The sequence below is a fragment of the Medicago truncatula genome, chromosome 2 (genome assembly GCF_003473485.1).
Source record: "Medicago truncatula cultivar Jemalong A17 chromosome 2, MtrunA17r5.0-ANR, whole genome shotgun sequence".
Classification (NCBI taxonomy): Eukaryota; Viridiplantae; Streptophyta; class Magnoliopsida; order Fabales; family Fabaceae; genus Medicago; species Medicago truncatula.
The window spans coordinates 23,309,686-23,324,931 of NC_053043.1; the positions used below are offsets into that span (position 1 = coordinate 23,309,686).

At 32.8% G+C, this 15,246-nt stretch overlaps 1 protein-coding gene and 2 long non-coding RNA genes across 4 annotated transcripts; all 3 read left to right on the forward strand.

The window, feature by feature from the left end:
• The first annotated feature begins 1,655 nt into the window (after positions 1–1,655).
• Positions 1,656–4,572, forward strand: LOC120578054 (uncharacterized). 2 transcript variants are annotated; one of them, XR_005644000.1, is made up of 4 exons: positions 1,656–2,503; positions 2,628–2,715; positions 3,285–3,421; positions 3,559–4,572. It is a non-coding gene; the product is annotated as an uncharacterized lncRNA (long non-coding RNA). The 2 variants fall into 2 exon arrangements; XR_005643999.1 differs by having other exon boundaries at positions 1,656–2,715.
• Positions 4,573–5,195: 623 nt separating this feature from the next.
• Positions 5,196–6,692, forward strand: LOC120578055 (uncharacterized). The gene is made up of 3 exons (XR_005644001.1): positions 5,196–5,445; positions 6,147–6,189; positions 6,548–6,692. It is a non-coding gene; the product is annotated as an uncharacterized lncRNA (long non-coding RNA).
• A 1,247-nt stretch (positions 6,693–7,939) lies between these two features.
• On the forward strand, positions 7,940–8,971 carry LOC25488310 (pollen-specific protein-like At4g18596). Its single transcript, XM_024777021.2, has 2 exons — positions 7,940–8,117; positions 8,434–8,971. The coding sequence occupies exons 1-2, from the start codon at positions 7,943–7,945 to the stop codon at positions 8,751–8,753; spliced, it is 495 nt and encodes a 164-aa protein (XP_024632789.2). The 5' UTR covers positions 7,940–7,942; the 3' UTR covers positions 8,754–8,971.
• The last annotated feature ends 6,275 nt before the right edge of the window (positions 8,972–15,246 follow it).

The window sequence follows — 15,246 nt, forward strand, 5'->3', positions numbered from 1 at the left end:
TACGAGAAGCGAGGCATTGACTTGGATATTTGTCCGTAGCTGGAGTCATATCATTAAGAGCAGCGACTTTGAATCGTCATTTATGTTGAGGTGTTGTGAATGTTATGAAGAAAATTTGTACAATTTATTAATTTTTCTTCTTTGAGGTGCAATATGTTTGGTTTTGGAAGCTCATTATGTTCAAACTTTCTAAACGAAACATATTTGCCATCAAAATATGTTTTCAATGTTTATTAGTTAAGGTTTATGTACTTTTTTGTATGCCAAATTTTGTAAAAAAAAAAAACATATAACACATTAGAGTTGTTGAATAGTATAAATATTGTTCACTTTGTATGTGCCAAGTTAAGTAGATATAATAGTCATAAGAAATAGGGGTTTGAATTGTGACCCTTTTTAAAATTTAATCATCTACTTAAAGAATGATTCTCAAGTTGAAACTTGGAATGGTCAAGTTAAACTGACTTCAGAAAGTTCTAAAGTGTTAGTGTAAAAACAATATATTTAAAAGTAAGTGACTATGTGTGTGTTGTGTTTCCTGAATGTAAGAGTATAAGGAAGAGAAGAATAACACACAATTTATAGCAGTTCATCTAATGTAGGTTAATCCACTTCTCACAATCTTGTAAGAATTTCCACTATGATGCTTGAGATAATCTCTCAACTCCTACATCGTACAACATTGTTCCCTTGGAACAATTACAACCTGTATTCTCTAAGTCTCAGCAGGCTTACAACTTGTTTGCTAAGTCACACAAGACTTTACAATTTTCTACTCGACCTAACACTTTAATAACATTAAGGTAGATGATATTTTTCTCTTACAATTGATTTGGAAGTTTGAAAAAATTGGACCAGAGGAGGAAGATTATCTTTAAAAAGATAAGAGAAGTTTGATTTACACTCTTGGAGATTTTATGAATCTTTAGAGTTGATTTCTATGGATCTAGGAAATAATGGGTTTATTTACTTCATTAAACATTGTCGATGTAAACTTATAAAATCTATATTTTCACGGAATAGTAACACGAAAATGATTATGGTATATTTAGATACCGATTCAAGTGTATTCTCCATGGCCGTTTTGTGGATGACTTCACCGATTTTATACTATCAGGATCTTCTGACAATGCATGTGTGGTAGTTTTCCTTGGAAAGATCAAATTATGGTAAGGTAATTAACAAATTTCACAAATCCGGTAAAAAAAAAATTAAAACTCAAAGCTAATATATTTAGGTAAATCCAGGCATACCTACTATTCAGGATCACGATAATTATACCAAGATGTTATTCAATCCAAAATTCAATGTAGTTGAAGAGTTGAAAAACATGTTTTTTCTTTACATATATCTATCGTTTATTTTTATAAACAAATCTATAAAAAGAAGTTATTTTTTAAAACGAAAATATAAAATAATTTTTGTTTTATATTCAAGATGTTGGACAAAACATTTTCACTTTACAAGGCTATATATGAAAGTCGTGAAGATACTTGGTTTCATAATCATACTTATCCTTTATATCTAATCCTAGCAGTAATGCTTACCCTAATTTCCTAACCCTAATCCTAAGTTTTTGGCTCCAAATTGTTCCAGCCGTTAGATTAATCTATGTTTGGTGGCCACTTCATTTTGTTCACCTTATTATTGCACGCACAAGTTACCACACATAGCTGCAGTTTCAAATACAATGCACAAGCTCACCAAAAAAATTTGTATCTTTTCAAAGCAAAATTGCATTTCTCAATGTATGTTTTTTCCTTTTCGTTTTGGAATTCAAAATTGCATTTATGCACATGTATTATGCTTTCTACTTCTCATTTCTACTTCTTGGTTTGATTCTCTTCCCCTTTTCATTTCCATTCCTATTTTCTCACTCAAGAAAAAGCAACAAGGTCGTCGTTGGTGGAGAATACGAAGTCGTAGTCGAAGGTGTTGTGTCAGAGCGGAATTTCGCGATCTTCGTCATATTACTGTTCGACAGTGTAGGATTCATTTTCAAGCTGAATTGAATGCCTGTTCGATGGTGTCACTTCCGGGTCGAACTTTTATCGCTACTTTCTCCTATTGGTAAATCTCATAGGTTTGATTTGTTCTTCCTTTATTTTAGGGTTTTTGTTTTTGTTCTTCCTGGTTTTTGTGTTGTGTTGTGCCACTGAATTTTACTTTTGCAGGTTTTAGGAGAAGCAGAGAAAAAAGGCTTCTAACGTAATATCAGATACCAACACCCGTTTTCAGTATTAGTTTTGTTTTGATTTTGTTGAAATTTTGAATTTCTTGAAGAAACAATTCTGGGTTGTAAGGATTCATAGATATGTGAATAGGATTAATTTTGCTATATATTTGGAACTAAAACTTCTTTTCAGTTTCTTTTTTTTTTTTTTTTGCAAATGCATTCTTATAGTTTTGGTTTGCTAAGTTATATGACATTTAATAGGTTGAAAATGTGGCTTTGGTTCTCAAGAACTCCTAATTTAAATGGATTTCATGGGGCTTAAACAAGGTAAAATTTGTAGTTATTATTCAATTAATTGTGTAATTGATAGACTCAATCATAATTCCATAAAAGGTAAAGCTAAAATTGATTGATTTACTTTCATACTTTGTTTTGGTTTGTGAGGATAAAGATTCAAATGATTGAAGTTGCAGTACAAGGTCCTATAAAAGGTTTGCTGCTAATCTGGACTTGATGACATCTACATGGATTGATTATTGGTAAACTAATCTTTTTGTAGTTGTTTTTTAATTTTGATGTCTAATATTATCATGGCCAATGCTTTTTATTCTATAGCTGATTTGGTTCTAGATTTTCACTTGATGTTCCATTCCAGATGTTGAAACAACGGTACTTTTGCTGTCTTTTTCATTTTTAATCATCTCTTTTCAAATTATTTGCAGCAACTGAGCAAAGATTATTTCCATGAGAATAATGCCAAAAGAACTATCTGATAAATCATAACTGATTGTGGGTGGTGATTATCACTCTTTTACTTTTACTAAACATGGTTTGTCTTTTTGATTGGCTCTTTTAGAACAACTTCATGGTAACTCTTTTCAGGCTAAAATACGTTTTTCTAAAATTGAATGTTCCTTCTTTTAGTTAGATGTTGATCGAGAGTCCTTTGAAGTTTGCTTTTGATTCTTTTGACATGAATTTGTAGAGAAGCATTGATTTTTAAAGCATTGATTATAAAGAAGCATAGACTTTTTTTTTTATGGAATCAAAACTTTTAGGCTATATGTCATGCTGATTTTAACACGCTTTTTTTGTTGATATTAACTAGCTTGAAGCATAAACATGAAGAGTGGACTACATGTCATGCTGATTTAATCAATTTTCGGGCTTAAATATATTCTAAGAATTACCATAAACCTCTTGATGAAGTTTAAGCAGCAGGACAACAAAAGCATGATCTCCAAGGTAATATATATATTTCATGATATTTATCTTTGGCTATCAACAAATCTGATGTATCAGATTGTAAGTCGGCATATTTTAAATGCTATAAATATAGTGTTTTATATCTAACATGCTTTTAATTTCTTTTGGACATTAAGGTGGCAGCTCTAACATACTGAAATGGAGGAGATCGATTGATGGTTGGCAGGGCTTCTTGAATGTGGAATTGAAGGGAGTGAAGACTGTGGTGGTTGATCTCAACTTCTCTGAAATGTATTATATTGACAACTTTCAATTATGGATGAAGTATACACTTCTTTTAGTTTTACTTTGAAAGAAAAATATTTTGCTTTTGTAATTGTCTGATAGAAATGATAGGATCATATTATATTTGTTTATTTCTTAAATCTCTTCTATGTTAAGGTGAGTGTAGATTTTGATCAATTACCTTCTCATGATAAGGATTTGTGGACTGACTTTGTAGTAAGACTATTGGATTCCTATCATCTGAAAGTTGTATACTGTTTGAATTCAAGCTACCTCCATGGTACCATTTTCAAGTTACAAGGAATTTATCTCTATTTTGCTAACATGTCATTCCTTCAGGTCTTATAAATTACAAGTTACTGTTGAAATGCAGAGGTAATCTGCATTCTTTGTTAATGATTGTTGCCTTTTTTTTTCCTTTTCAAATTAATGAAATCGTGTTTCTTCGTTCGATTGTGTTATATATTGACTTCAATTTATTTTTCTTTTGAGTTAGTGAATGATGAAATTCTTGGTGAGGGTTAGTAACTTGAAGTTTATGTTGTCATCTACATGTAGTTTGGTGAGGGTTAGTATCACTGCTATTGGTGATACTATAGCCGTCATTAAAAATGGGGAGGTGGCTGAAAAGGGAAGACATGAAGTGTTGATGAAGATTACTGTTGGTGTTTATGCTTCATTAGTAGCTTTTCATTCAAGTGCATCTTACCTACTCCTTTAACATCTTGTAAGTTATTCTATATCATATGAACAAGATCTAAAGTCTCAGCATCAATATCATATGTTATTTGAAAATCCTCCCTATCGTTTTTGTTGTTTATTACTATGACCATTTATCTGTATTACAATGTTAATGAAAATTTTGCTGCGTGCCAATTACATTTTATTAAGCCATGTTTAATTTAGGATGTGTTCAATATATTTATATGAAATTTGAGTGCTTGGCCTCAATTGCTATAACCTCTAGATAGTTCCTTTTAATTATTTTCCTGCTAATTGAATAAGTTGAATTATCAAAAGAATGAACTTATTAAAACCCTTTTCAGCTATTAGAACATCCATTTTCTTTTCAGCTATTAGAACATCCATTTTATGGTGTTATTGTTGGAGCATCTCATATCTTTCATAGGTAATTTTGTTAGTATAGCACATCTCATTGAGTTGTGTTTTTCGCTATAAATGACCCGTGCGACAGCACGGGTAGGCGATCTAGTTTCTAATATGAATAGCATTGTTAACAAATTGTGCCAACCCTAATCTTACTTATTTTGGCGCCAATGAATAATGGTCATTGATTTAGGTGCCAAATGCATCTCAACCGTCGATTTCTAAGCTATTTAACTATTCCTTTTAATTATGTAATACTTCTTTCAAGTGTCATAGGAATCGGTTCCATTGAAAAAACGGCACCCCATACTTTTAGCATTTTTAGATGACATTTTTTTTATTGAGTCATGAGAAATTAATTTTCCAACAATTCCAAGACATTGTACTTATCTCCTCTCTCTCTCTCTCTCTCTCTCTCAGAACAAGCTTCTTCCTCTACCTCTTATCTTCTCTTTCGTTTTCGATTTTCTCTCTGCTCTTCTCCTCTCTCAATAGCTGCTTTTCTTCATCCTCATCACCTACAGTTTCGGCGCTTCACCGAAAACCACCGCGATAACAGTGAGTTGAGAGTGATCATACCTTGAAGAGAATCTCACATCAAATGTGGATATCGGAATCATCTGCACTTCGATTCGTGGTTTATACGACACGCACCGTCGCGGCTAGGAGAGGTGGGCTGATTTCTTCTCCTTTTATTTGGTTAGATTTGAGCAAATCTTCTAAATAATGAACCATCTGATAAATCATAATATGAAGTAATTGATTTGAGCAACAGTGAGCAGGAAATTAAAAATTGTTCTGAACCTTTTATTGGTCAGTGTTTTCTAAATGAGAAAGAAGCTTCCAAATTTTATATATGCTAAAAGGATCGGTTCTCAATCAGTAAAGGTCGATTAATTAAGAAAAATGGGATGATACATAGGAAATATTGTTTTTGTCATGGTGAAGGATTTCTAAAAAAATAATAATTCATGATCCATCTAAAGAAACGCAGATAAATAATATTTTTCACTGCTATGTGTAAGTTTTTTCTCATCCTCCTTCTCCGTTGGTATATTTTTTCCATCATCTTTAAATCCAGATTTGTTTAAGTTTTTCACCTTCACTTTCATCCCCTTTTATGTGTTTGATGAAATGTCTCATTGAATTTCACTTTTACTGAAGTTGTGTTTTGAAATTATCTCTCTCTCTCTCTCTCTCTCTCTCTCTCTCATGACTCTAATGTTTTTGGCGAAAATTTTGCCGAACTTAACTTCTTCCACGCAGTCATTGAGGCTTTGCTTCACAATTCTCTGTTTTATTTCTCATTTATCATTTTGTTTGTCCAAATGTAGTATGTGTTTTAACTCTTGAGGTTTGTGATGTGTTTTAGGTGGACTTCGTAACTATGGTTAATTGAGGTTATGTTTTGAAAGGTTAGTTTCACAAGGAGCCAATTAGCAAGTGATAGTAATCTTTATTTATTTCCAGGTCTATTGGATTGACATGTAGGTGATTAAATTCATTTTGTTTTGGGTTTGTATAATGATAGTGGGATTTAATATATATCCTTCAACTATGTCGATGGTGTTCATGCTTTAGGTGGTTTGCACATTTTGGCTTTTGATTACACTTATAGCTTATTTTTTTAAAAATATAATTGCATGTTTTCTTAAACGCTCATCTTGATGTAATAGAATATTACTCAATGGCATTTTAGACTTGCCACTGGGTTTCTCATGCCAAAATTTGCTCAAAATACTAAAAGAATTATTAAAATTCTCCTTTCTGCAGGTTTGGTTTGTGGTTTATTGAATCCATCAAGGTGAGTGTGATAATAATGTAACTTTAAATGTATTAATGTAAATTCAATTGTATTATAGAACATATTTAACATTAGATCTATAATGTAGTATACTTTATTCTTATTCTTATATATTATAGTCAATACACACTACTAAAAAAAACAAAAATTAGTGAGGGAAATTTTGTGAAAGAAAACGTGAAATCCCTCTCTAATTCCGTCACTAAATTTTGCGACCATGGAATTTGTGAGGAATTTCATTTTTTCCGTCACTAATTTCCCTCGTTAATTTTGCTTTTTCTAGTAGTGACAACCTCCTTTCAAAAAAAATAAAAAATACAATATGTGCGACGCACTGGTCAAAGATCTAAAGTGGGAGAACAATGTTTGCCGATTTGATCCCATCCGAAAGAAGTGTCTCTTTGGGATATGAAATCAATATACAACTTTTTGTGATGATGACTATATACATATCCTAATTAATATTTGGAGGTGGTCCTTTGGAGATGCTTATTTAGAAGACATAATGGAATAGAAGTCAAGAGCTCACCAACAATATTGGAAAATTAAGTCCTCCAATTTGTGAAGAGTTTGTCAAGTCACCATAAGTTTTGATAGATAGAGATGACATCAACCCATCATATTTTTAATTCGTGTCATTGTTAGCTTTTATATATACCATTTTCACATGTGTTAATATTTTTCATGATGTCATTATACCAAAAAAGTTATTGATCCAAGTGTCCTTATATGGTGTATTAGGAAGATTTTGATTGCAACATTGTCAAGGATAGTCACTAAAACAAGTCAGCATATACCTTCTATTGCTAATGTTCTCGCATGGTCAATTTTATGTATCAATGTCAAGGGTTACTTCAAGAAATGGACTAAAAATTTTGCTAATAGATGAAGGTGTTTGCATTGATAATACTTTGAATGTAATGTTTAAAGAAATTTTCAGAAATGTGTAGACACGGAAACTTCCATTATTCTTAAATTTAAAGTTATGACATTTGAATATTAAGTTGGAATTATACGATGTATTTTTGTTTTTCCAAAATATATTTACATTGTATATGACCCGTGCTGCAACACGGGTGAAAAGTCTAGTTATATTTATTTTTCCAAATAGGCAATACAAATTTGAAAGAGGCTCCAAAGTTTTATCTCATTCATTTGTTAAGTCAAATAAACCAATGGTGGAAAATCAAAATATGAGCAAGTGTTTCTCATTCCAAATATAACAAACTCCATAATTAGTTAATTACCACACGCAAACGATTGGACAAAGTCTTGGTAGTATCACATTGTTTTTCATCACAAAGGAAAATAAAAATCAGAACAATAAACCACCATCAACAAACAACAATAAATAAGCAAATAAAATGGCAAGATTATTTACTGTCGTTGCTCTCATTGTCTCAGCCTTTTGCTTCTCATCTGTCTTGGCTGCACCAAACGATGCTTCCAGAAAAGATCAAATTTTCTTTGTTAATGGCCAGATCTACTGTGATCCTTGCGCCTTCCAATTGCAGTCAAGGCTGAGCAAACCCCTAGAAGGTAAATAACAACAATATTATCATACAGCTTATATTTTCTAACCCATAATTTATCATATATATATATATATATATATATATATATATATATAATATTAATATATCATTAATGCTTCAATTTTTTTGAAATTAATATAGAAATTAGAGACGGCAACCATAAAATTGATCGCTAAAACTAGCATCTTTGACATTTAACGACAAAATTAAAGATGAGTTTAATTTTATTTTTTATTTTTGTCTCTGAATTTTTGTTGTTATTTCAATTAGCTCGGATTCTTGACGGTCTAAAAAAAAAATCTTGATCGAATGATGTGCAGGTGTTAAAGTGACTTTTGAGTGCACTAAGGGAGAGAAAAATGTGACATTTGTGAAGGAGAGTACCACCGACAAAGATGGTTTCTACAACATTAAAGTACAGGGTTATCATGAGGAAGAGGTTTGCATGGTGAAACCCGTAAATAAAAAGGGTACATGTACAACGTTTATGGAGAACAACATCATTGTCCCCACCAAGATGGAGGGTGTTGTTCGCGTGGTTCGTGTTGTTAAACCCCTTGCATTCAGGACCAAGACAATTGATGAGGAATGTTACAAGCTTGCCAATGAGTTGGGTTTGGACAAGATTGATGATAATTGATTGTTTAAACAATCATTCAACTTATTCATTAATCGTTGTGAAATATAAAATAAAAGCCACTTAATGTTGTGAAAATTCTATTGGCACAATTGACCTGTATATGTTTAAATTATTATTTCTCTGCAAAAATGTGTTGTTGGTTATTATGTGTAACTACACAAACTCATGTTCATTGTATGCTCAATTGGTTGAATTATGCTATGATGTTGTTGAATTATGAAGAGAACCATGTTTAATTGATGTTGTTGTTGCTAAGTGATATTGTTCTTGGTGATTCATGGCTTGGGTATTCATAATTCATGAATTGATGATGATAAATGAGTTATTGTTGTTGAAATGGGTTGATTGATGAATTGTGTTCAAATGACCATTGTTTTCATGTTGATTATTTCTATTAAAGCGATTAAACACGCGAATAATACATATATTCAAGAAATAGACGCTACGTCATCACACAAATTCCAAAATAACATGCATGTATAAAAATCTCAACAGTCGTAGCGGATTATAAATCATATACTTCAAAATATACATGCCATGATATCAAAAATATATCAATCTAAAATTCTCCAAGTCCCAACAATGGACAAATCTCCAACATAAATAAAATCCAACAGACTATCTAGGGTAAACACAAAAGACACCTAGATCAGAGCCATCCTAGACTCTAAGACACGATAGCGAAGATAGCTCCCACTATCCAAGCAACCACGAGCAACTCACCAAACAACTAATCTTGCACAACGTCTACCCATCCATACAGACAGGTAGACGGTCAAAATCATTGGAGATAAGCATTACATCATCATAATCCACATAACAGATAAACATGAATAATTAAATCAAGTATCATATCATTAATCAAGAATAAATAATTTCCATATATACATTCTTATCACAATTCCAAATCCCAAAGGCAATTATTTGACAAACACACTTAGCACCAACATTCATCATTCATATGCTCAAAAAAGACTCATGTCAAATGATATGCGCCTAAACCGACACATATATGCATGTGGTACCAAATCACCTCAAGGTCGTCACCCATGATGTAACAAACACATCATATGTAAGATTTCACACCCATCTTACATTATCACCGAAATAAAAGAGCACATCCCTTTTACAGCCACAAGACTCAACATGACTATAATGCATGGACATACAAGCAAAGACTCCACAATGCAACATCACCTCAAATAATCACAACAATATAAAGGACAACTTTAAATTGTATTGATCACCTTAACAACATTTGCATTATCAAGTATTTACGTCCACACAACAATCAAGTCATAATTCATATAAGAGTCATCATCACATTATCACCAAACATCAATGATCTTTAATATCATTCAACATCAACTACATCATATAGTTTTACCATTCCAATATTTCTCATATTTTTTGTGACGTGGCACCCTAAGTGAGGTGCCACGTGTCTTTTTTTTTTTTGCCTTGAGGGTCCAAAACTGCCAAAGAATCAAAACATAGGGGGCTGTTTTGTATTTAAATTAGTTAAGGGTCCATAACTGTAACTTTTGGAAAGATAGGGGTCTAAAAGTGCAATTAAGCCTTAAATTTAATGTGTTTTGTTCGGTTGCATGAAGGCTGCATGAAAAATCAGTATATGTTAGGACTAAATACACTGCTATAAAGGTCCTGAAGAATGTTTCAATATAATGGAACATATGTTTTGCTGTTATTCTCTAATCTTTAGGCTGCGAATTGGATGAAGCAACTGTTTAAGTCTTTGCTGATGACTTATTTTGTACTGTGATGTAATGGTTATGCTACTTTATTTGTGTTTTTTTTATTTGTTAAACATGTATTTATTATCACGATCTGAACCATGATAATGCCCATTTATGTTGTGTTCATTCGCTTAATGCCCACTACATGCAACAAGGATTTCAGCTTGATATCATCACATTTAATTCACTATTAGAATTGGCACTAATAGGTATGATTGTGTATAATATTTTCCAAACGCAATTCACCACATGATCAACGAATTACTTTAGTGGAACAGCAAAACACACTACGTTACATTTGTAGTATATCACGAGACCACACATAAGTTTGTAACAACAGACATATTCTCTGCGACAAGTTTCATACTACAATATATTTCGAGTAATGTCTTAAACTATATATGACCCGTGCGGCAACACGGGTGGACGATCTAGTATAGATTAATAGGTGTACTCAACAGTAGTAACCACTATATTTGCACTTAGAATCTGTCTAGTGGTAATTTTCTCAACCAATTATTTAATTTATAAATTTATGTTATACATTTCTTTTCTAATGTGAGAATTTGCAGGAATCGATGGCTATCATAATGGTCACTGTTGACCAATATATCACTGATGATGGTTGGTGGTATTTATCTTGTGTTTGTCATGAACAAGTTGTTCCAGACAGTCCTGCCTACTATTGTGAAAGGTGTAATAAGCATGTTTGAATGATTACTCTGAGGTGGGCTTTTTTGTATATTAGTTTGGTATTTATAATGAATTTAATTTTGATATATAGAGTACTAATTGTTTATAATTAATTTGAGATAGAATTCTAAAATTTATCCTTTAAATATATGTACGATGTAGGCTGGAGTGAGTTCTTATGTTTCAAATGAACTATTGAACATGGTAGGGAAATGCTACCTATTCAAGGTTTTCTCCAAAGTTGGTGCAGGATGTGATGGTGAGAAATGTCATCCAATTTCAAAAATCAATGACGATGAGGAACTTATTGAAAAATTCAAACGTCATAATTCGGAAGTCATCAAACTTGATATGGAATAAAGTTGATAATGCAAGTGTTTGTTACGAGTCTTTGATTATGTCTCATGTTCAATGTTGTTTCTCTTTAGTGTCAATAAGTTGAGGTCTAATTGTGTTGAATCTAATGTCATATTTCTTTCCGTTTTACGTTTTTCGTTCCCCAAATTATGTGTTTAATATATTTTATTTTATTTTGGTTTAAGTTAGTGATATATAACACTAGATTAAAACACTAACGAAATTGAGTATAAAAATTGAAAAAGACATGATTATTCCCCCTTAAATAGTTTTCAAAACCGACAAAGGACTGATTGTTTTTCTTTTAATTTATTTTATTTTATTTTACCAAGAGCTTCTTCCGTACTTAACCTACAAATAATTTGATTAATACCATTTTTAATCACAAAAATTAAATTACTATTTAAAAGTTAATTAAGATTCTAACTCAGGTTGACTTTGAAATTTATAGTATATTATCTTTACTACCAAATATCACGATAACAATTTACTTTTTTTTTAAGAGGGGGAGGGAGGGGGAGAGAGAGAGATTTTAACACCCCGTTTTCCCAACTTAAAAATTTCAAACATATAATCAGAGTAATCATCACATAAACGGAATGCTACACTTCTAAAATCGTAAACAAGATAATTAACTAATTATCCTTCAACGTAATTCAAATTCCAAAACATTGCAGCGGATAAGTTCATCATCATAAATAAAGTCTTGGCATGCAGGCCTCATCAAAATATCTCATAAATTCAGTTAACCAACTTATTCATAAATCAAATACGTAAAGGAACAAGAAATAGCCACAAAAGATCCCATCCCGTTACGTATCAGAGCACCTAAAAGGATACAGTGAGGGATAACCACTCACGACAGCAACTCCAGCTACCTAAACTTGATCACCTAGAAGTTACTCATACGAAGAGCAACATTTCCAAGCAGAAGGAGTGAGATTTCACAAAACAATAATATTAAGCATATAATTCAACAATTATATTTAACAACAAGAAATCGTCATAATATTCATCATAGATAATAATGTATCATTTATCACTTCATTCATAGTTATATAAACAATCACAACTTAACATCTTTGACTTGACAAATGCGACTATGCAACTTAAATCTCTTATATGCATGTGGTACCAATCAACGTAATAAGTATTAATATACTTCCAGGGCATCAAGCCCCAACATAATTGAGCTAAAGCTCCAGGGCATCAAGCCCCCAACGTGGTGAGCAAAGGCTCCAGGGCATCAAGCCCCCAACAATGAATGCTAATGCATGGACACAACATCTTAACAACTTAGAACAACTTCATCTTATAAGTCCAATAATTTGGAACATCATCATCATCATCATCATCATAGACCGACTCATGCAGCTTAGTTAAATATCAACAGCAACATAGGCAGTATGCAAATCATCATAATATAACAATATCGAATGCAATCAATAACATCTCATTTATCAACATAATCCATTTAATGTATATACAACATTATAAACAACACCAATTCATATGCATCAGTCTTACTGGAAAAATGACAGCAAGATAAACAACTTAGTTTCTAACCTCTAAGATCAACTCACATCAACTCGTGCGACAAAGATCGCATTTAACCTAAACAAGGCAGTCTGTAACACAAGTATTCGCGAGGCGAGAGCCTCTGCTCGCCATGGCGAGTTCAGTTCAGTTCACAAAATTCATTCTAAAGTCTTCCTAGGTTCAATCTCATTCTCCAATCTTTCCTAATCATTATTAGACATGTTCAGGCACTCAAAAGCATCTAAGGATCAACTCAAAAGTCAAAAGTACGAAATCTGAATAGCTCTCTGGTCATGCTCGCTATGGCGAGTTCATCTGTTCGCTACGACGAGCTGCGACGTGCAACTCGCAAGGCGAGGGAAAATGGTTCGCGAGGCGAGCGATGAACTTCATCCCTCGCGAGGCGAGGATCATCGTTCGCGAGGGCGAGCGATGAATGTTGGCTCGAGCAGAAGTGCAGTTTTCACGAAAATTCATCTTTTCTCATGGTTTTAAGCCTAACATTGATTTCAGAATTCATCCTACACATTATCTAAGGTCTAGGATCAGTTTCTACATCAATCTAACAAGTTTCCACCGTTTAATCATTAATTCTACAATTTTGACCTAGTTTTCAAAACCTCTAAAACTCATCCTACATCATGTTAAACCTAACCATTGAATCACAGACTTAATAGAATTGCAAAGTTAGTCTCACCCTTACCTTAATACTCAAAATCGCAGCTTCCTAGGTCTTCTTGCTCTTCTCTTGGCTTTTTCTCCCTTTTTCCAAAAACTGATCGTACGTTATGTTTTTCTAATTAGGTTTCTCCTATTTATATCTCCTCCATCTATCTTATCTTATTTCTCTTTCTCCCCCAAAACTCTCTAAAATCTCAAAATAACCCCTAAACTCAATATTTATTTTATTTTCAAATCTTATTTTATTAAACAATAAAATAAGTCACAACTCCTCATAAATCACATAAAATCACCTCAATCATATAAACCTCTTAAATCACACACATATCATATAAATATAATATAAACTCATCTTAATAACTTCTAGACTCAATTAAATAATTAAATAAAAGAGGGCGTTACGGAGATAACAATTTACTTATTTTTTTAAGCGGGGGGGGGGGGGGGGGGGGGGAGGGGAGGGAGGGAGGGAGGGAGAGAAAGAGAGAGGACACAAAACAATTTTATAACGATTCCTCCACAACACATGAATAATCCAATCCCTCTGCACTTATAAGGGATTTCACAATAATTACACCTGATTACAAATTGCTCTAGGACCCTTCCAAGAGACTTCTCTACTCAAGCCCAACTACTCAAGACTTCCTTGCTCTAGGTCACTATCTAAAGACTTCCTTGCTCAAGGACAACTCCAAGAGACTTCCCTTTCTCAATCAAAACTGATTGAGACTTCCTAAATGCTCAAGGTTTCACCAAGAGACTTATATGCTCAAGCACGCAGGCAAGCGACTTTTTAAATGTTTACAAAGTAAACAAATCAATTTGTTCTTACACCTAATTTAACAATATTAGTGTAAACTGAACAAATGAATAAACTCTTTTGAATTTCTAAGATATGAACTTGAATAAAAAAATCTTAAGTGTTTTGCGTTATTAGATTTGATAGAGTAATGTCACAATGAAATAACAAGAGTCTTGTTGATCTTCTTCAGGTCTTCAGCTCCTTATATTGCTAGTCAATTGAGAGACGTTGGAGAAGAGAGTCAGCCTAAATATAGTCGTTGAGAAGCTTCAATCAAGAACGTTGGTCCTTTGCTTGATATGAATAATTCAGTTGAATAGTCCTTTGAATTTCCTTTGGTGAAAGTAGATTATCTATTGGATTCCTTTTGTTCTTGAGGTCCTTTGTCTGTTTGCACACGTAGACAGAAGAAGACAAAAAACTGCTCTATCATATCCTTTGATAGGGACAGTTCACTAAAGAAGAAAAAACCTACGTGGATTCTGGGTCCCTCAGGATTTTTTCAAATCTAAGGGGTCATCCAAGTCTGTCATCTGCTTCTGAGTCTGATGACCTTCATAGAATCTGTTGAGGTAACTCTTCAGCTTCTAGGAGGCATCCTTCTTCTTAGGACGTTGACTTCTGGTTGACCTTTCATCAGATCTTCTACCATAGTCATCTAGGC

Bases quoted from the DNA above. Each gene is read 5' to 3' on its own strand.
- LOC25488310 (XM_024777021.2), top strand. From the start codon at position 7,943: ATGGCAAGATTATTTACTGTCGTTGCTCTCATTGTCTCAGCCTTTTGC. The intron at 8,118-8,433 runs GTAAATAACAAC...AATGATGTGCAG, and splicing joins GCTGAGCAAACCCCTAGAAG to GTGTTAAAGTGACTTTTGAG.